Raw genomic sequence first — 22,951 nt, forward strand, 5'->3', positions numbered from 1 at the left:
TTATGCAACTGGAGGGAAGATAGGAATGGCTGGAGATGTGAAGCTAAAGTGCATTACGAGGTCAGAAGGAAAGTAACGATAAAGTTACCATGACAAGTGGAATTAGGCTATTTGCAGACCCTGGCAGCACCGCCTTTCGGGAGAACGGGACCTGTTGGTGCCCTTCTTTCTAGGTGGGCACAGGGCACTTGGCACAGCTTCCTGCTGTAATGCAAAAACCGTTTTCTAGCAAAGAGAAGGCACGACTGCCTGAGGCCAGGAGTAAGAAAGGAGAAATATTCTATGGACTAAGAAATGCATAGAATTTTCAGGAGGCTGAAAATAAGAGGGACACTACTTGGCAGGAACAGAAGTAAGAACTTTCTGTATCTTACCTAATGAAGCTTAGACCTTAGGTTGAAAACAATGTACTTATCAACTGATTGTTATAATAGCATTTTCCAGCAGAGGGCACACTTTACATTGAAATAGATATAAAAAGGCCTTCAACCAAGAGGTTTTCAATTGAATTTTTTTAACTTCAGTATTTTGGGTTTCTAAATGGTTTTAAAATATTTTAAAGCATTTAAGGTCCAGAGGATGTTAAATATGAAATTTCCCAGATTCCAGTTAATATTTCTGCCTTATTAGTAAAATGTTCAAGTTGTGGTTGCAAAGAAGCAGTTTTTTCCCCTTGGCTTATGGGCTGGTCTTAGAAACTATCATTGTAAGCAAAGTTTTTTTTGTGTTGTTAAAATTATTACAGAAAATCCTATCTTTTAACTGTATGAGCATCATTTTTCTTCATTTCAACAGAGTTTGATATGTATAGCTGCTTTTCTTTAACAGAAATAACCAGCATTTTCTGATCTGTTTCATAACTAGCTTTGATATTCTTCCTAGAGGAAATAAGACCTATATAAAACTTAACTAAATGTATTATGTAATAAGACTCCAATATTCAAAGCCTCTTTAAACTGCAATTTCACGAGAATTTAAGATTTGTTTCTCTTCATGATTCATTTTCTTGATCTAACAACCATTCTCACAATGAATGAAAAAGTAGAAACTACTCTCTGTATTAAAATTTTTAAAAAAGGTTAAATCACTTGTTAGCAGTGGCTGAGTGTAGATTTGGAGACCGATCTGTCTGACTCCGTAGCTGGTATTCCTTTCATGGTGACATCCAGTCTCCAATTGACTATTTCATCTGATGTATTTTATAATCATAGACACATGACTTTATTCATTAGGACATAAGTTCAGATTGACATATGATAAAAAGTATAAAGAGTGAAACAAGATATTCCTATATAGTCCATTGCAGGAATTCTTGACTTATAAATTCAATAGGTTGGTTTAATTTTGGCATCACATGAGCACTTTCTCAATCTGGCTTTTTGGAGTGTGTGTGTGTGTGTGTGTGTGTGTGTGTGTATGTGAGATGATTTTTAAAAATGAATACAGGAAGAAAATCTCTGGGGAAGGGATTCTCAATGTTATGGGAGTACAGTATATTTTCTTTTATTATTAAAGTTATTTCCTATAGTACTTATATTTCTCTGAAATAAAAACAGTATCAATATCATAAGAATTTGTTGCCTAGAAACAAATTTATTTTTGTGTTGAAAAACTGGAAACTTACATATCCTTAAATTGACAAATAGACCTCTATATATTCCCTTTCACTTTCGTAATGATCTCTAGCAGAATTATTGCAAAAAATTTTGTCAACAGGATGTATTCTTCTTTTATTTGTGTGCAGAAAACCATTTCAACATAAGTGTGGATGTTTAAATGTAAAGTAAACAAAAGTGTATGGATGAAATCAGAAATATTAGCAAAATAAAAAATCTAACTCTTCTTGCCAAGACAAGCTGTTTCAAGATTGATAGAAAATTTGACTTTGCAATGAAAATGTCTGGATGTTTAAAAAAACAACTTAATTTCACTTAGAAGTATGGATATAGGATTATTTGCTTGTTTACAAAGCTTCACACAGATTACCAACCAGGCACAGTTTTGGGTAAAAGGCACTGGGATACTGGACATAGATTCAGAAAATGAGGGCTTCCAGCTCTGCCCTGTTCTAGCTGTGTGATCTGGATAAATGATTTAACCTCTCTGAGCTGTGGTTTCTCACCTATGGAGCAGAGGTGATAATGGGTATGTACCACATAGGATGCTGAGAGTTTAAAATGTAATTGACGTTACATCTGTGAAAGCACAGAGCTCAGGGACACGTTGCAGATTTGTTAGATGAAAATAATCCACATAATGAACGTAATTAATACTACCCTGTTTTTCATAATAGCTTTTTTAAAAATTTTACTAATTATTTGTGTACATTGCATTCAATAGATCCCCTAAATATTATGCATGTTAGAACAAAGCTTGGGGAAAATCTTAACTTTTACACTTACATGGAGCAGGTTTAAGATTATGGTTTAACTGCTAATGATTAGAAAATAAAATGGAAATCAAATATAATTTCCATTTGGATTACACTTAGTTGGAAACTTAAAGTTACAGTGTTAGATTTTAGATAATATTTGTTAGTATTTCTCAGTATTTTTGGTATTGTTTTCAGTGCTCAGTGCCACATTTAATACAGCAAATGAAAAGCATGTAAAAATTTACTTTTTTGCCTCAAAAATCTTGGTCTGTATTTCTAAGATCGAGAATTATCCTTGCAATGACATTTCCCCCTATCTTATTTTACACCTTGCCTTTTTCTTACAAATCATTTTCTCTTTTCATCAGTACATCTGCCCCAAACACTGTTCTACTTGACAGTTCTATCCCACACTCGCCTCTGAGCTTCTAACAAGGCATACCTCTGGGAATTGCAAAGTGCCATATTTAAAATCTCTCAGTGAGATGTACAGGTTTTCCCGTGTGATCATAAGGGATTCCTCAAATCCGAGTTTTAGAGCTAATCTACAACAACTGATAGGCACAGTATTTTCACATTAGTATATTTATGTTGTGCTAATGTACTTAAACAGTATGTGTGTCCATTGAGAATTTTTCTACAAATTTCTTATTAGCTTTCAAGAAAAATGCCTCAGATACTTTATTGGCATTGGCTGTACTTCCATATTTCCTAAGCTAAATAGGCTTACCCAGGTTACAAGGGGGAGGCCATAGATGTCACAAACGCCCGATGGAATACTAGTCAGCAATAAAAAGGAACAAATTGCTGATACAAACAACAGCATGGATGCATCTCGAACTGCTTATGCTAACTTAAAGCAGCCAAACATAAAGGCTATATATTGCATAAATCTATTTATATGACATTCTGGAAAAGAGAGACGTATAGGGACAGAAACCAAGTCGGTGACTGCCAGGGGATAGCAGGAGGGAACTGACTACAAGGGGGGTGGGGGGACTTTTAAGACGGAAAAATCTCGATTGTGATGGTGGTGACAAAACTGTTGACGTTTGTCAAAGCCCTCAAACTAAGCACCTAAAAAGAGTCACTTACAGTGTGTAAATTATACCTCAATACACCTGACTTTAAAAATATAACTGAAGTTAAAAATATAACTGGCTAAAGAAAAAGAAGGTACTTGTAGTTTGGGGGAGCTGTAATTGTCTCTTTCCAAGGAAGTTTTATCGATAACATATTATGTGTCTGTTTTTCACCCATTTCTATTTCCAGCCTAAATGTATGACACCCAGACTAGTTTTCAATGGATAAAGACGACATTAATAGAATTTACTTAGTAAGTTTGGCAGCTTTAGCTGAAATAATAGTTATCTAACAATTATAAGTATTATGAAATGTTATTAATTGTAAGAAGAACATTATTTAAAAAAAAACTCTTACCCTAGTAATACACCAAATACTTGAATTTTATTTCATTTTCCAATCATCAGCAATTAAGCTAAAGTGCTAAGATCTGATTGTATCTAATATTTTTGAATGGTAACCCAGTCCTGTGAGGGAAAGTGTGCTGGCCTCATTTTATGTAAGAGGAGGCTAGGCATAGAGCAACTGCAGCAGCAAATGTCACAGATGCTTCGGATTCCAAGGCCAACATTTGTAACCATCTTTCATTTATTGTTACCAGTTTAGCAATAGTTCTGATCCTTGAAGACTGGACTGCAAACATTCTTGGAACTAAACTGTAAGGAAGGAAGTCTTCCCTTGAGGGGGAGATTTTCAAAAGGAATTGATGCTGAGTACTAAAAACAGAAAATTGGGATTAACAGGTGAAGGCTGTGCACTTGCCACTCACTTTAACAGTAACCCTTTGATAGAAGCTTAGTTTAATTACAGTAAAAAAATTATTTACGACCTCACATAAGCTCTAGTAACAACAGCAGTGCCGGGTTTTAATTATAGTCTTCCTGAGCAAATTCTCTTTAATATTTTAAAGTTATGTTTGTTACTGAACTGCTATTTTCATAGAGTAAGTCCATGTACTTTATTAATAGTTTTGCTTTATTCATTACCTACCATTTTATGTGAAAATAACTCAATGGTTTCTATATAACACATATTTTTTAAATGACATTGTCAAGCCTAGATCTTTTTGGGACAAAATTCACATGAAGGGGAATGACAAAATCATAAATCCTTACAGATTTGCATTAGCTCTCGTATCGGATGTATGGTACTTTAAGTAGATACATGGATTTGATTCACTACCCAGCAGCTTCTCAGCCATAGTGGAGTTTACAAATGCAGCTTGCCAGAAACTCTTACCTTTTGTGCATAATTATCTGGGTGTGCCTTCCCTGCTTGCACTGAACTGTAAGTACTGTGTGCTGTAGAGGTGTGTAGCTAAAATATGTTTATTCTCAAAAATATTTTTAAAATATTTTAAAATGTTTTCCTTTGCAGAATCAGACACAAGTTTGGCAGAAGGAAGTGTCAACTGCTTAGATGAAAGTCTTGGACATAACAGCAACATGGGCAGTGATTCAGGCACCATGGGAAGTGATTCAGGTACTGCCTAACTGTTGGGTAAACCTTAAAAAGTGTGAAATAAGACTCCATATACTGGAAAGCATGGGGGCTGTTCATACCCTCCCTAATGTATTTATGCAATTAAAGCAATTCTTTTCTACAGTTGAAGGAGTGTTGGAACGTTGCCATTCACTTTCTTTAAAAGTACAACTTACAAAAGTCTTAGAATCCAGCTCTCTAATTTTGATCCAGTACACATCTTTTTGGTCTGGCATATGCCACATTTCATAGAATCATGTTATCTAGTTTATTTATGGAATCTGCTTCAATTAATTTGGCTGTTTTAAATTCTATATATAATTTGGTACATTTATTCCCAAATCCTAATTTTTTATTAAAATACACTTTAAATAAAACTTCAAGAGTTCCTCTTTAACGAAGAACTGGAAATTACATATACATTTAACGAGTTCCATTTTACATAAATATCTCTTACATAGGAGTAGTCTGCAAAATATTTCTGTCACGAAATGAGACCTTTCCTAGGTGTTTTCTAAATTGTTCTCCACATTAGTTGACTATCCCGCCAGCAATAAATGAGAATGTCTCAGCACACTTGAGCAGTGCTTCCAGTTATCAGATTTCCTAACTTTTGTTCGTCTGATCAATTTCAGATCACTTCTTTCTGTTCGTGAAATGTGCATTTCCATTATTATTACTGAGCTAAAATGTCAACATCTTTTAAAAATGGGTGATGGCTCCTTGGATGTCTGTTACACACTTTTCTATATTTGTCTTTATGTTTGATGTATATGATCGTTAAAATTAACAGATTACAAACAAAAATGCTTTGCAGTGTGCCCAGCTAAGAAGCAGTAGAAAAATGGCAAGTTAAGAAACAATTACTTTAGTCTTTAATTGTTTTGCAATTGAGTTGTAGTAAATACTTAGAAAATATTGTGTACTTCAGATCACCCTGCATTCTCAGAAGAATTATAGAAATTTAGATCTACAATACATCTAAAGGGTCAAAATAATTTACATAAGGATACTTATCTGCCTTAAAACCTTTCCAAATTGAAGTGTATCACCTCTTTTATTTAAATGTCCAGTCTCTCAATAACACTTCTGAATCCCTTATAACAAACTGGTTTGAGGAAACCCAATTCACCAAGTGTCAGTCATAACATTAACTTTAACTAAAAAGGGTTAATTCATTTCCTGTCCAATTCAGCTAAATTCTTGCCATGTGCTTATTTCTGTGGATTTTGTTTTTGTTTTTTTTTTGTGGCTTGTTATACAGTTATTTAATTATAAATTTTAATTACATGCTATTGATTCTAGAATTCAAAATATATTCTAGCTAATATGTAACATTTTGTGGGTAGTTTCAAGCTTCTGGACCTCATCCTAATTTTTGTTTGTCTATGTAAGGGCTTTTCAACAATATTCATTTATTCAATAAATATTTAATGGCTATCCCCTATGTGCAAGGCATTTTGTCTAGTATGAGCTGTTAGCAAATGTAACTGTTTACTGATTTTCAGTCCTCAATGTGGCAGGAAAGACGTGATAAATCTAAATGCAACCTACTTTTAAAAAGCAAATACATTTTCAAAGGCAAATACATGTGAAGACCAATACATTGTCAAAGGGTACCCACTGACGTTTTCGATGGGGTCAGTGCTTAGGAAAAAGAATTGTTTTGCACAAAGGGTAGTAGAATTCTGAAATTATAAAATTATGATATTCCTTTCCCTGAGGTACATGACATTATAGGATGAAACAGAAATCAATTTTTTAAAGGTTTAGATGAACTGCTAATCGTTAAACACATATTGAATCACTGAAAAGCATTGCAATGTTTGGGATAATATTTTAACCTTTGAGGTTGACATCAAAGGGATGTTCTTCCACATGTCCTCTGTCAGCCTTCAAAGGTTACATATGGGCCATAAGGATCATGGATGTGACCCAATAACCATGACATTATGTTTCTTTGTGAAGTATTATTCCCTAGTAAAAGATAATTAGTGATGCTTTTTAAGTTTAAATATTCTAATTATACTATGGAAGGCATTTTGTTTTCTGTTTCTCATTTTCAGAGCGATATACTGCTTAACACAAAGTAGCAAATTATTTTTGGAATACACACTGACTTGATATGTAGAAAGTGTTTCCTTACTATTTCAAGGTAATACCTATTAATATTTGTCCAGCTGGAATGGCATGTTTTTTGTGGTTACATACTATAGGTAAAGGAGTACTTTTTCAATTTCAAACACATGCAGTGACAGACCTTTTCTCTCCAAGAATAACTCAGCTGTCAAAATCAATGTGAGAATGAAATTTGCCACATGGTGTAGTTCCAATAGAATGTTATTATTTAAGCCCTATTTGATTCCAGTTTTTGACCATTTGTATGGTATAATTTCAAAGGCTTTAATCAGTATTTGTTGTAGAGGAAGGGCACAAAGTAATTCAAAGCCTGTGCATATTTTAAATACCATTTTCATTATTGCATTTAATTGATTTTGTTTTTCAAAGGGAGCCAAAAAGAAACCAACAACAAACAAACAAAACCCAAACATTTTTTTTTTTATAAAGGAAATTGGCTCCTGGCTCATTGACACCAGTCCAGTTCTCTCCTTCTGGTGACAGAAAAGAGAAAATCCTCTTTTTATTGCTTGTGTGGATAAATTCTTCCATCCCTGTGTCAGAGGATGCGATAAGGCAAGAATCAGACTGAATATTTAGCACTCACCCAGCGCTTTTTCTTTGGATGCTACTCTCACAATGAATCCAACTCTAATTTTTTCTGTATTCACTCTGTGCTTCTTTTTTAAACTTGGGGACACCCATTGAGTTTCTTAGACTTGACTCACAAATGTGGAAGATTATTAAACTATCTAATAGCCAGATCTGTTTAGTGGCAGTATAGCACACTACACTCTGAAGTCCTTGAGGACAGTGACTATATTCTTTTTTTTTCTTTTAATCCTCAGTGCAGGATATTTTTTCCATTGCTTTTCAGAGAGAGTGGAAGGGAGGGAGAGAGAAACATTGATGTGAGAGAGACATCAATTGGCTGCCTCCTGCAAGCACTCTGACCAGGGCTGGGGACTGAGCCTGAGACCAAAGTACTTGCTCTTGGCTGGAATTGAACCGAACCCTTCAGTCCAAGGGCTGATGCTCTAAACATTGAGCGAAACCAGCTAGGGCTAGGACTGTATTCTTGAGAGCACAGGAATATAATAGGCGCCCAGTAAACAGTTACTGCAGAATGAATTAATGGTACATGACTAGTCAAGAAGCAGTGAAATGTCATGACTTTGATTCTAGACATAAAATTGAACACGATAGCCCTTTCAACAGTCTAAGTCTTCTTAAATTTATTAGTATAATATTTATATACATAAGTGATATTGATGTTCTACTCATTTGACTTAGTTTTAGACTCTTGGGAAAGAGACTTTGGACATTTTTCTAAGATTCTCTTTAAAATTTTTGTTACTCAAGACATTAGTAATAAGCATGAAAAACAAAAGTGGGAAATAATGATTTTAAAAAGTACATTCAGCTATTTATGAGGAAATCAGATTTTTATTATTATTTTTTATATCTATGCAAAAGTGTACCTGAAGTGAAATTAATAAAGAGAATTTGATGATATCTTTTATCAGACTTCCTAGATCAAAGAGCAATTTAGCAAAAGTTAATTTCTAGATGTTGGTGTTAAACACAATTTAAAATACATCTTCCTTTGCCAATACTGTGGCTCTTTTAGAAAAGTTATGTGATAAATGCTCATAATATAGATGGAATATTGAAATTTTTATAATCTATGAAAGCTACTTAAGAAAAGTAATGATATTCTTAAATAACTTTGAATCTCTCATAAATATAATAGAAGATGGATTACTGTAATTGATGTAGAATTCAAACAAGCATGGGAAGAAAACTTGTAAATATATAGTGTCCCCCCAAAAATGTATACACACTTTGAATGATTATAAAGTCAGTGTTTATTAACATACAGTTCATTTTCAAAATTTGAAAGAATCTACAGAAATGAATAATTTTTTTTTGGTCAATGCCTGTTTTCAAATTGATGACTGTTCTGGTCCAGGCACTGCTGATAGCACGAAGCAATGGAATCGCAAACATCAAGAATCATTTCATTCGGTATTTGTGGGCCCTCAATTGGTCAGCTGTTGCCGATTTTGTACCGTAAACTTTATCTTTTATGTATCCCCATAAAAAAAAAGTTTAGTGGCACTTTGGGATAAATTTTTGTTGTTCAGCGCTTAATCTGGCTTCACCCATTATTTGAAGTCAGTTAAACTTGAAAAGGAGCAAAAGTTAAGTGAGTTATTGGCTGTTAAAAGTGTGTATGCATTTTTGGGGACACCCTATGTTTTTAAATGTTGGTGACCTTGAAGGAGTTTTTCCTGAAAATCATATTAGATGAATCAGCAGCGGATCCAATGATAACCTAAATGTACTGCATCTGTGTTTACTCATCCATACACAAGGCAAATTTCCTGTCAGGTTAGTAGATGGCTCTTGCTAAGTGGTATTTGGTGTGAATTTTCCTACCTGCTCAGATGGTACTATCACAACAAGTTAAAACACAGTTAAATAGAATCATCCCTTTGCTGAAATGGAACCATCAGCAACCTTTTTGAAGTTAATGGGATTATGTTAGCTTAGTTCTATTGCCATCATTGATAAGAGAAAGAACACTTACTTCATGTGTAATGAAATACTGATAACTGCTGTCATTTCATTTTTTATGATTACATAAAGCATAAGTGAGGCTTTTAAATTGATGTAATATTTATTTTACGACATTCCACATGATAAGTTATACATTTTGATATCTTTTTCCCCTGGCTAATATAGATAAATATAGTCACTTCTAAACAAAACATATTTAAATCAAGATATGCTATAATGATTTTATCCATATGTTTATAAAATTCATGTGTGTTAGTACTTACCTTATCAGTATTTTAAATTTAGAAATCTATATTAATTAGAAATATTTTTAATTTATTGTGCTTTGAGTTTCAGGAAACTAGGAATATGTGGAGACATACATATAAGGGAATGATAAAGATCACAATTCAACACTAAATGGCAAAATTAGTCACAATTCAGTTTAACAGAGTTGTTTTTTGTCATTCGATGAAAACTTACAAATTAAAAGCTAGTATAGGAGGAGTTTTTCCCTTTCTGCATAAATATTGGTTCTGTTTAATCTGGTTGGTTCAAATGCCATAAATGGGATTGGTGTTTTTTTGCCATTTTTAAATACTTGAGATAGACAGATGATAGATAGATGATGATAGATAGATGACAGATGATGATAGATAGATAGATGATGATAGATGATAGATAGATAGATAGATAGATAGATAGATAGATAGATAGATAGATAGATAGATAGATGATAGATAGATAGATAGATAGATGATAGATAGATGATAGATAGATTAGATAGATCAATCAGTGTGCAGGCTTTTGGTGTTCAGTTGTCAGAAAAAGTGTTTCAAATGAAGGGAACTAGCATCAGCTGTAATATCTTCTTTGTAATAAAAAGTAAGGGGGGATGCAGAATAAGGAGGACTGGTGGTTCCTCCTTACCCAGTTCTCTTGATCTGTAGGTGGAAGAACTAAGAGAAACATGTAAGGCATTATGGCTCAACAAAGAGATGGAAAGTCTGATGCATTAAGAACTATAACTGCCAATCTTTCACGTTTCTATACTTTGCTCTTGGCTTTGCCCATTCCGTGAAAAGATTCCCGCGTGTTGCCCCCTTTCAAAGGTCCTCTGTCCTATTAATTCACTTCCTTGGCACCCCCACCCCCAGCCTCTTCTGTGACATAGTGCCTGGGTCGTATCCTGCAAATGCAGACACAGCCGATGCCCATTTGGTGCAGAAAATAGAAAAGGGATTGGTTTGGAACATACATGAAAAGCAATTTAAACACAGAGGCCTATGTTCAGTGCGAGGGCTTCCTAGCCATAATCATTTTGTTGCCCATTCCCTTAATTATTTTCCCCCCTTGCTTTTCTTTCTTATAACTTCTTCCAGATGAAGAGAAAGTGGCAGAAAGAGCATCCCCTGAGCCAGAACTGCATCTCAGGCCTTACCAAATTGAAGTTGCCCAACCAGCCTTGGAGGGAAAGAATATTATTATATGCCTCCCTACAGGAAGTGGGAAAACAAGAGTGGCTGTTTACATTGCCAAGGATCACTTGGACAAGAAGAAAAAAGCATCTGAACCGGGAAAAGTTATGGTCCTTGTCAATAAGGTATTCAAATGGCACATAATATAACATTGTCTATTTTCATTTTATTATTTTGAAGCATTTATATAGTGACATTTGTAACAATAGATCACACAGATTTAGTTTCATTAGGAAAAATATCTATTTATTTTGTCTTAAATCTTTGTTTTTCAAGTTCTAAGTAATATCTTAGTTAATAGCCTTTAAAATGGAACTTTCTATAAAACCAGATTAAGTCAAATAGCTATAACTTATGTATAAATAGCATATTTACCCACATATTTATTTATTTATTTTTTAAATATATCTTTATTGCTTTCAGAGAGGAAGGGGGGGAGAGAGAGAGTTGAAACACCAATGATGAGGGAGTCGACACTGATGCGCTGCCTCCTGCACCCCTCGACTGGGGATCGAGCCCGCAACCCGGGCATGTGCCCTGATCGGGAATTGAATCTTGATCTCCTGGATCCTAGGTCAATGCTCAACAGCTAAGCCACACCCGGCCGGGCTACCCACATATTCTTTAAGGTTGACTGGTACTAATTTAAGGTATCATTGCATGTGAACAGAAATGAACTCAAAATATCACTGGAATCTAGGATCAAATACTGTCTTCTAGAGTCTCTTTAATAACTGGTTCTTAGTCAAAGGTGGCAAGTGCTCTTTATCCAGAATATATGTTATTTGTTTTAAGAGAAAGAGAAAATTAAATTAATATTTGGCTGATTTGTATCAAGTTAAATAGGTAAACAGTTTTCAAATATTTGAGATATATATATATATAAAGTATATATATATCATTAAATGCAACTGAGGTCTACTTTAATAATTCATATCTTGGGGCATTTGAAAGCCATCTTCACAAACAGATATAAGTCTCCATTTTAAACAAAGTCTAGTTATTTAAGCTATATTCAGATAAATGAGAGTTTATTAATTTATAAATTTATAAATTGTGGATGGTAATCTCGACCATTTTATTGAGTAAAATTGAGTATACTTTTCCATGACCAGAAAGTCTTTTTCCCCATTACTTATGATAACTAGATTCCTAGTTATTTCTTCACAGGAAATGTAGTAATAGACTATGCAACTTTCTTGTATCTTTTGTATTTTCATTATAAAAGTTTAGTTGCAACCTGCTTTTCAATACTAAAGAAACATACTCATAACCCATGATCTGAGTGATTTCCGTCACGTAATTCCAAATGCATTTTATATGTATATGCGCTAAGCCAAAAGACCTCTCCTTTGTACTGTATGCACATTATTAAAACAGTTTTATTTCTTTTGTGGTAATGGTGATACATTAAAATTTTCATATAGCTTTTCATATATTCTCTTTATTAAGGATATTATCTCTTGGAATACAACAAATTTAGGTGTTTGATCTTGGACAAATTACTAACTTCTCTCACTTTAGTTTCCTCATCTATAAAAGGAATTAAGATAATACTACTCTGTATAGTTGGTAGTTGCTGTAACCTAAAAAGCCTAAGTTCATTTGAAAAAGCTGTGAAACTATACCTCTTAAGTTTTGTTTGTGCAGTTAATTTTTGAGCCTAAATACAATTACTTATGTTCATTTCTTCATATCATTATGCTAATTGATCATTTCAAGTCTTGTGTTTTTGAATGCATCTAGTGCATCTTTCTGTAATAATTACTTGTCCTCTCAGTGCTAAGTTCTTGTCACAAATCTTTCATCCCGCTGGACCTAGGTAATTCTTGTGAATTCAAGTTTGCAGCCATGTTTAAATGTTAAATTATCCTCATCAATTATTCATATCAATTGCACTGTTATGTAAAATAAGAATGTGAATCTAACTTCTGATCTGCTTCCCTACTGTTTTTCCCTAAGAATTACTAGAAATTCCTCCATTAGTTCTTCCATCTATGTCATAATTTTTTTCCATTATTATCCCATTTCTTTGAATTTTAATGTAATTTCAGCTTTAATTCTTTTTTATTGAGTCAGGAAATCTGTGACCCAGTAAGTCAACTTAACCTACATTCTGTTTTTGGCCCACAAACAAGATATTATAACCCTTGATCTAGAAAGGAAAATTCCTGTTCCCTAATACCATTTACTTTCATCTCCCTTTCTCCATCCTTTCCAAAGTTATCGCCTTCAAATGCAGGGAGAAACGAAAACACCACCTGTGTTTCCAGACTTTCTATTTCCTATCTAGGGCTTCCACATCATGAGAGATAAATCCCAGGTTCCTTCAGATGCTGTGATGCAGCCCCATATGATTCAGCAGAAGTGGGTAGCAGTTGGGTTTGATTAGTCTTGGCAAGCACTCTGTCACATCTCAGGAAAAGGCTCCAAAAGGACCACACACCTCCCAATTAGCCATGTCAGACTTGCATCTGGCTTTCTCTTGTCCTTCAACAGGAAGTCAGTGCCACCCAGAGTGAGTATCAGGATTTCCAGCACCTGCTACCTCCTGTGACAGCTTCTTTTTGTTTTGTAGAATAGCTGCTGATTCTTTGACTCACCCTTTATGGACAGAACTTCAGGTCCCTATGTCACTTCGTGGAATAAAGATTCTTAAATCACTCGGTAGCATGAGGGTATTTAAAGACAAATGAAATGCAGATCCTGTCCCCAAGGAATCTAGTCTAGGAAATGAAAGATGTGTATTAATAATTTAATAATACTGTATTGTATTTTACATTGTCTCGGTAAAACCACATGGCTATTCTTTGAAGTAGCCATAATTATCCCCTTTTCACCCATTTGAAAACTGAGGCTCAGAGGTTTTCATTAGCCTGTCAGGTGTCATCCAGCCAATAATCAGCAGAACTGAGACTAGAACCCTTTTGTTCTGAAGTCAACTTCTCCCTTTCCACCATACTCACTGCTAGAATAAAAAGATGGGTGAAATATCAGGGAAGTTTTTTCTGAATACCAGCAATATGTCAGCTTCTTTTTCACTTAGTTATTCACAATAGCCCCACCATAGGCTAACATTTCCTCATTTTATTATATATGGAAATTGAGATGATCAAGTAACTTGTCCAAGGTGACACAATAGCAAGTAGCTTCAGTGGTTGTTTTCAGAGATGGCTTTCTTTCCTCTCTTCCCACTAAATTTAATTCTCACTCTCTTCCACAGAATACTTCCTTCTTAGATTATCACCTCTGTCCTGTATAAGTGAAATGAAAAAAATAATTTGACTCCTGAAGAATGACATTGAACTGCATGGATACACTTATACACAGAATTTTTCCCCCATAAATACCGTAGATGTATTTCTCTTTCTTACGATTTTCTTATTAACATTTCCTTTTCTTTAGCTTACTTTATCATAAGAATACAGCCACTCCTTAGACAGAGGAGCGGGTCCAGGGTTGACTCTGGAGGTTGTGGTCTTAAAGAGGGAGACCATCTTCCAGCTTCTTGCCTGCAAAGATGAGCCTCTGCTGGCCAGGCCAGGGGTGCCTTCTTTATCCTGGCCCTGGCCCAGATGTTATCCATGGCATCTCTGGGTTTCACCTCCATGTTGATGGTCTTGCAGGTCAGGGTCTTCAGAAGATTTGCATGTTGACGTGTTCGTGAATGCGAAGATGCTGTAAATTGTCAATCAGGTCAAATCACCTCAAGGCCAACACACTCTCACTAGACAATGCCAGTTGTCTCTTGAGTTTCATCTCTTTTGCCAAAGCTCTTGGTGGTTCTGTTCTTTCTCAGCCTCCGAAGCTGTTCCAGTGGTCCATTCCCCCCCTCACCCACTCTCCTAGGAGATGCCTCACCTTCTCACTTTTTCCTCCCTGTTCAATTCCTCAGGCACGTTGCCTCTGACCTGATCCCAAAACAACCAACAGTAATAAATCATCCCTAAATGTAACACAACTCACCAGGGTCTTGTGAACTGTTATACTAAATTTAAAATACTCTCCTTGGTGTTCACAGCCCCTTTTAGCCTCTTCCCTATCAATTCAAAAGTTATTTTTTATCCAGCCTTAGTTTCAATTGATCTCTTCGCTGACCCATGGCTTACAAGGTTAAAATTCCTCCTAAACCCTTCTTTCGAGCAGTCGGTTACATCTTCCTCTTTGCTGTCACTTTGAATGTGTTTCCTTGGGAGAATTATTAGATGGTGTTGTACTAATTTGTTTTGTTTTGAGTCTTAGTCTGTGCGCTCAGCTAGACTGAGTTCCTGAAAGTTGGGAACCGTATCTTAAATATCGTTGTGTCCCAGACACAAGGTCTGCACCTAATAGGCATTCAATAAGTGCTTACTGACAGGTGAATAAGTGGAATGGTGGCTAGGTTGTCATGCCTAATTAACTAATCATGTAAACACCTTTGTTAATGCTTGACACTTAGTAGGCCTTTGATCGATACCCGTTTTGCTCTGACGATGCTCTCTCTCTCTTTTTACTTTTGGCATTTTTAAAGGTCCCATTAGTTGAACAGCTCTTCCGTGAAGAGTTTCAACCATTTTTGAAGAAATGGTATTGTGTTACGAGATTAAGTGGCGATACCCAATTGAAAATATCATTTCCCAAATTTGTCAAATCCTATGATGTTATTATCAGTACAGCTCAAATCCTTGAAAATTCCCTTTTAAACTCGGAAAAAGGAGAAGATGATGGTGTCCAGTTTTCAGGTTGGTTGAAGTGTTTCTTCTTGAAAAAATTAATTACTATTAATTAGTATTAATATTAATGATAGTAATAGAGACTGTGTAAATGTGGATTTAAAAAGATTAACTTTGGTTTATGTTGTCCTTTATTGTTTAAGTTTTCATTAAAACCCTTTTACTTCTTTGGGGAAGAACAAACAAAAAACTTAAAAAGTTTTTAAGTAGATCACTGTTCTGCATAAGAATATCATTACTACATCAAACAATCACTAGATTTTCCACTTACTTCTTAGTTCTAGGTACTGACAAGTTCTTTTTATATGCTAGTGTATCCTGTTAGATCTGCTTTCTGCTCCATAGGACAAATAGACAATCTTTTCTATGTTGTGAGTTATCAGAAGAGAAGGTAGAAGGAGGAAGGGAAATAAGTACAAATAAGCAAAATAATTAAATGCAATGTTAAAACATGCCAAAATTTCCCTCTTTAAGTAGTGTAGTTTTTTCTGATATAATAAATGTAAAATTCACCCACTTAAAATTAAACATTATAGTAAAGAACAAAAGTGTAATCTTGAGAATTTTGGGCAATCCGCCTGGGTTTGAATTCCATCCCATACACTCTTTAGGTCTATGAACTTTTCAAAACTCACCTGTTAAATAGGGATAATATCTAACAAGGATAGTTTCACGATTCATATACATAAACTTTTGTATGTACAGGTGATTAGAATAGTCTTAAAAAGTGAAAGAGGGCAGTGCCAGTATTCCGCCCAGGAAAAGACATCCCCACAGCAGCTCAGTTTAGTAGCTTAAAGATACTTGTGGGGGTGGTGGGGGTGGTTTTTCTTCACTGCACCTTGCTGTCAGGACAAATGAACCTTTTGAATTTTCTTTTAAGACTTTTCCCTCATCATCATTGATGAATGCCATCACACCAACAAAGAAGCAGTCTATAATAACATCATGAGGCGTTATTTGAAACAGAAGTTGAAAAACAATAAGCTCAAGAAAGAAAACAAACCAGTGATTCCTCTACCACAGATACTGGGGCTAACAGCTTCACCAGGCGTTGGAGGAGCCACCAAGCAAGCCAAAGCTGAAGAACATATTTTAAAAGTAAGTCGTTAACTTTATGCATAAAAATGAAAACCAAAGTTAAAAAAAATACCAGTATTCTTGGGCTTTTTTCTTTTCTTTTTTTAAATATATCTTAATTGATTTCAGAGAGAGGAAGAGAGATGGGGAAAGAGAGATGGAAACATCAATGATGAGAGAGCCATTGATCAGCTGCCTCCTGCACGCCCCCGACTGGGGATTGAGCCCGCAACCCGGGCACGTGCCCTGACCGGGAATCGAACCGTGACCTCCTGGGTCTTGGGTGGACGCTCAACCACTGAGCCACACCCGGCTGGGCAGTGTTTTGGGGCTTTTTAAGTAAGGCCAGGTTCAAGTTCGATCAAGTACGTTAAAGAAGGTATTCTAGGATCATCAGTTAAGTGAAGTCTATTTGCTTTAGTTAAAGTAAGTATATTTAATTTTCTACAGAACAGTAAATTGCCTTAATAAACAACTATGACAGAACAAATCACAAAGATTATGGAAAGCTGATATAATTAATGAAAAGTGCAGGTAAATTAAATACCTTCTTTAAGTATCTCATCCTATTGTAAAAGTTAATGATGTATTGCTTGGCTGAGATCACGGTTCGACTCCAGGTCGGGCGCATGCCCGGGTTGCGGGCTCGATCCCCAGTCGGTGGGCGTGCAGGAGGCAGCGGATCAACGACTCTCTCACCACTGATGTTTCTGTCTCTCTCCCTATCCCTTCCTCTCTCTGAAATTAATAAAAAGATACATTAAAAAAAGTTCATGTATTTGATATTGAGATATGCATAAAACTACGAACATTTCTAATTTTCATACTCAATGAATTTCAAAATTGTGTATTTTCTCCTACCTTTTTTGTTCTCTGTGATTCTCAGATTCAGAGAGATTCAAATTAAATGGGAAAATGGGGATATGTAATTCTGTAATTAAAATGTATTACTTATCAGCTGTCCCCAAATGGTAACAGCACATAAAGTGCTGTTGTTGATCTCAAGTGCTAAATAAATTCAGGGTACCCCAAGAGGTGTTTTGGTATCAAGGCAATTGCATTTGTATTTTAAGTTCCTTATTTTAAGTTGAATTGAGTAACAATCATGTAGACAGAGGTACATTAACTGGCTCCAAGATATATTTTATTACTGGGATTAAGGACAAATTCTAATCTAGATCCAGGCACATGGGCTTCAGCTGCTCCTAGCTTCCCACTGTGTAGAAGAGAATGGTAATATGATCCATGGATGTCAAAATGACCTTTAAAATGCCTCATGTAATATGGTTTTCTCATTAGCATTCTCTACTGATCTCTGCAAGTTGCTGTACTCTTTCCATGTGAGCTTTTCCAGCTAGAAAATAGAATGTAAGGAATGAAAATAAATGCTCTTTTCTGGAATTATCCACCAACTTGATTTAGAAGCTTCTTTTTACTCTATCAGGACAAATGTTACTGGTTATTGGTTCATCAGATCCACAGTAAAGCAATACTAAAAATGCTATACTTAGCAAGTAATGCTATCTATTTCTTACATGAAAAAAATCTACATTGAATCAATTGAAAGGGAAACCTAATTATTTAAATATTTAAAAATGTCTCTTTTCCAGATATGTGCCAATCTTGATGCATTTACTATTAAAACTGTGAAAGAAAACATCGGTCAACTTAAAAACCAAATAAAGGAGCCTTGCAAAAAGTTTGTAATTGCAGATGACACCAGAAAAGTATGTGCTAAAAATGTCATGTTTAATTGATTGCTGATACCATACTCAATTGAAAGATGCAAAGATTGTTTTATATTGGCCATCTGAATAATATTATTTTAAATTTTTAGTAGTTTCATACTTGTTTATTGATGTTAGGCCATAAAATGTGCTGTGAATTGTATCTTCCATCTTTCTTTTAGTTTTCCAGTTTGTATGAGAGTAGCTCAGTAATTGATTGAATGCATTGACTACATATGAGCCATCCTGGGGTGAGGGTGGGGAAGGTAACATAGCTAACCCAGAGGGATTATACCATAGTTGTTTGTTTTAATTTATTTTATTTTATTTTATTTTATTTTATTTTATTTTATTTTATTTTACTTTCTTGGTGAATTCCAAGATTGGTTTTCTGATATTCCACAGAACTATTTTGTTGCTATCAGATTACGGTTGGCTGGCAATGATAATGGAAATCCTACTAATTTGCATATTTACTTTCTTAAGAAAACACTGACGTGGTAAAGAAGTGAAATACTTACTTTAATGGTGCTTTTGAGATGACTATTTTCACTGATAGTAAACACCAACTGATACTCAGTTGGATTTCATGACCAGTACATATGTCAGTACTTTCTTTTGTAGCATATAAAGCATGATAACCTTTAGCTATATGTACTTATAATAAGTGTAATTATTGAAAATATACCTCATAAGGATATTAGGATTAAGTAGTATGAAATATGCATAATAAATAATATTGTGTTTGAAATGTAGTAGGCACTAAACCAATGTTAATGACCATCCTCCATAGGTCAGTTTTGTTTTGGGTGGTTTTTTTTAGTTCTGGAAGAGTACTTATCTACTCCAGCTGAACTAGCACATTTGATATACTTTATTTCTCTTCACTTTTGTTATTTACTCAGTTTTACTTGATAAGTTTAAATGCCCATGTCTACTTATAATCATTAATAAACCAACATTCTTAGGATATTTTATTTTATTTCGTTTTATTTTTTTGCAGGGAAGTGGGATTAAATTGCTGGAGATATATATATATATATGTATATGACATATATATATGTTTAAAAATCTGCCACCTTACTCTTTAACTTAACTTTTAGTATACTTTTTAATGAAGTATAACACATATAAGAAAGTACAAATGTTAAGTGTATAATATAGATTGCTGAATTTTCATAAACAGTACACACATGTGTAACCAAAATCCAAATCAAGACACATTTGAATAGCCCCAGACACTCCTCATTCCCCCTTCCAGTCACCATACCCGGAGAGATAACTACTATCTTGACTTCTGACACCAAAGATGGATTTTGACTGATTTCGAACTTTATATGAATGAAATCATACAGTATGCCCTTTTCTGTGTCTAGCTTTTTCTAAGACTCTCTTCACTTTTAATTCTGGTATAATGCTGAAACCAGTTCTTCAAAGAGGAATATTTCTTAAATTAGATTGCAGGCTTTCTAAATAAAGTGGCATCGCTTTAATGTTTTTAAAAATTAGCATCCAAGGTTATCATTTATTAATTTTCTTTTGTAAAATTTTTAAACTGGAAATGTCAGAAGTGGTACAGGGTGTTAGTGTGGATGCGTCTTGAGGATAGAGACTCTTAAAAGAAAAACCGATAAAAAAATAAATGTATAAATAGGTGATCAGAGATTAACTTATTACTTTGCTTAGACAAGAATTCTGAGTCAAATACATTATAACATGGAAATTATTTTCACAAAGATAATGTTATTCCTTTAACAATATAAACATGTAAGAATAAGTGTGTAACTTATTTTTAGGATCCATTTAAAGACAGACTTCTGGAAATAATGACAAAGATTCAAACTTTTTGCCAAATGAATACAATGTCAGATTTTGGAACTCAGTCCTATGAACAATGGGCCATTAAAATGGAAAAAAAAGGTAATTGGTGTTTTGACTTAATGCTTAATACATCCCATGTTTATGCCAAGATTTCAGATGACTGCATCACATATTTCCAAGCAAAGTAAAAGCAAATGGAATTTCTGTGTTCTAAGTAGGACAAAGATAAACATTTTCTAATGCCTCATCTAAGGAAGGAGGCACCAATTAATTGTTTATTTTTATCACCAGAGTCTTTCAATTATTGTGAATTTAAAATATTAAGATAAATATTAACAGCTCTGTCTCCAGTTGTAAACTCAACTAATACTTTTTTTAAGCCATTCCTCTGACTAGGCGTGGGTCAGGTATGTGTTCTTGCTGGTGCAGAACTCAAGCAGCAAGTCTAGGAGTTGGAAAACTTGCCCCCTGTTAGAAGTCACGGCACATTTTGAGTCTTGCTTGCTCACTTCACAAACAAAGGGAAACCTATTTTAGAGTCAGTATTATAAACATATTCAAGTCCACAGCACAGTATTAAGTGTGTGTGTGTGTGATCATTATTTCATGCTACATAATATGTTTTTCACAGCTGCAAAAGAAGGAAATCGCAAAGACCGTCTTTGTGCAGAACATTTGAGGAAGTACAATGAGGCCCTGCAAATTAATGACACGATCCGAATGATCGATGCCTATAACCACCTTGAAACCTTCTATAAAGATGAGAAAGAAAAGAAGTTTGCAGTCCTATATGACAGTGATGAGAGTGGGGACGATGGTGATGAAGGTGAAGATGAAGATGAAGGAAAGAAACCTTTGAAACTGGATGATACAGATACATTCCTCATGGCTTTATTTTTTGGTAAGAATCAATGTGACATTTATTGCATGGTCTCGTGCATTTACCTCTTTGGCATGAACTGCTGCTTTTCAAGAGCTCTCCAAAAGTCCCTCTTAAAATATTTCATTTTGAAAGAAGAAATCCCACTCATATTTGGGCTATTTCTAATTGATATGACCAGAGTGGCCATGAATTTGTATGATCATAATCAATCATTTGGTCATGTGGATTTTTGTCAAGATGACTGCAATAAATTTATTTATTAAGTAGCCTGATTCTTAGATATAGATAAAAGGTTAGCTATAGTTGAACTACATCTCATTGCAGCATTACATTAAATCTTCCACTGTAACTATTCATATATTTTACTAATTTAAACTAATTATTTTTAAAGATAACAAGGATATGTTGAAGAAACTGGCTGAAAACCCAGAATATGAACATGAAAAGCTGACCAAATTAAGAAATACCATAATGGAACAATATTCAAGGACTGCAGGAACAGCAAGAGGAATAATTTTCACAAAAACACGACAGAGTGCATATGCCCTTTCCCAGTGGATTATTGAAAATGAAAAATTTGCAGAAGTAGGGGTCAAAGCCCATCATCTGATTGGAGCTGGACACAGCAGTGAGTTCAAGCCCATGACACAGGTATAAATATCTTTTGGGATTGCTATTCTTATGCTGTTACTACTCTTCACAAATTAGTTGTCTTTGTTTCATCTATTCTCTCGCCACCCCACAAATAACATTATGGAATGAAGCATTTGTTCTTGAAGTAAAATGTGAGTTTAATAGCAATCTAATCTCTGGTATTCAATAGGCTAAGCATTGTCCTAAGAGTCATTTTCTTCACATACTTGAAGGAACTTTCTAAAGTGAGTTTCCTTTGCAAAAATGATTGACATTTAAACTTAGAAACAAAATATCAAAATGGTTACAATATCATTATCAAGTGGAAAAATCCAATCTCCTCAAACATATGTGCATTATAATTAGAACTATGTAAAATATGTTTGCATAGGATGAGATCTGCAAGGGAACTTGGAAAAATTAAGACATTTTATGTGTTAGAGATTTGGGATTATGAGAGCTTTTCCTTTTTAAGTTTTTTTTTGTTTTGTTTTGTTGTCATTTCATTATACTACTTATCATGTGCACAGTAAAAAACACTTGGGAGAGCAAAAGGCGCTTGTAGATATTACAAGCAAGCGGCTTGTTAGAATAAAATGTTCTCCTGAAGGCATATTCATCCCGAGTCTTGCTGGACAATGACAGGACACTTCAATTCTGACATGGCCATCGCCATGCGGTCCAGTGGAGCAAATTAAACTTGTTTTAGTGTTTGCTGAAAAGAAATAGTTCTTGAAATTGTCCACTGTAACTCTCAAAATACTCTCTACATGTACTCATGTTAAAGTTGCCTCTCACATTTATGCCAGAAAGCACTGTTGTTCAGGGTAAGGCATTTGCTTCCTGCCTTGTGATGCGAGCTAGTTTAGTGAATGTTTCTCTTTTTGCCCTGGATTCTAGGAATCTCACAGGAAAAACAAGTTTAAACTCACAGCCTCTGTGCTAATTCTTACAAGTAATGCATCTATATTCCTTCACTTTTGACCCTGTTTTTAAGT

At 34.7% G+C, this 22,951-nt stretch overlaps 1 protein-coding gene across 1 annotated transcript in view; it reads left to right on the plus strand.

The window, feature by feature from the left end:
* IFIH1 (interferon induced with helicase C domain 1) overlaps positions 1-22,951 on the plus strand; it is a 50,012-nt gene that overhangs the window by 17,689 nt on the left and 9,372 nt on the right. Inside the window, exons 4-11 of the mRNA XM_016197406.2 lie at positions 4,835-4,939; positions 11,002-11,222; positions 15,608-15,818; positions 16,693-16,910; positions 18,500-18,616; positions 20,413-20,536; positions 21,069-21,338; positions 21,712-21,971. Coding sequence (XP_016052892.2) covers positions 4,835-4,939; positions 11,002-11,222; positions 15,608-15,818; positions 16,693-16,910; positions 18,500-18,616; positions 20,413-20,536; positions 21,069-21,338; positions 21,712-21,971 — 1,526 coding nt within the window. The remainder of the gene's footprint in view (positions 1-4,834; positions 4,940-11,001; positions 11,223-15,607; positions 15,819-16,692; positions 16,911-18,499; positions 18,617-20,412; positions 20,537-21,068; positions 21,339-21,711; positions 21,972-22,951) is intronic.

The sequence above is a fragment of the Miniopterus natalensis genome, chromosome 8, assembly GCF_054644295.1.
Source record: "Miniopterus natalensis isolate mMinNat1 chromosome 8, mMinNat1.hap1, whole genome shotgun sequence".
Lineage (NCBI taxonomy): Eukaryota > Metazoa > Chordata > Mammalia > Chiroptera > Miniopteridae > Miniopterus > Miniopterus natalensis.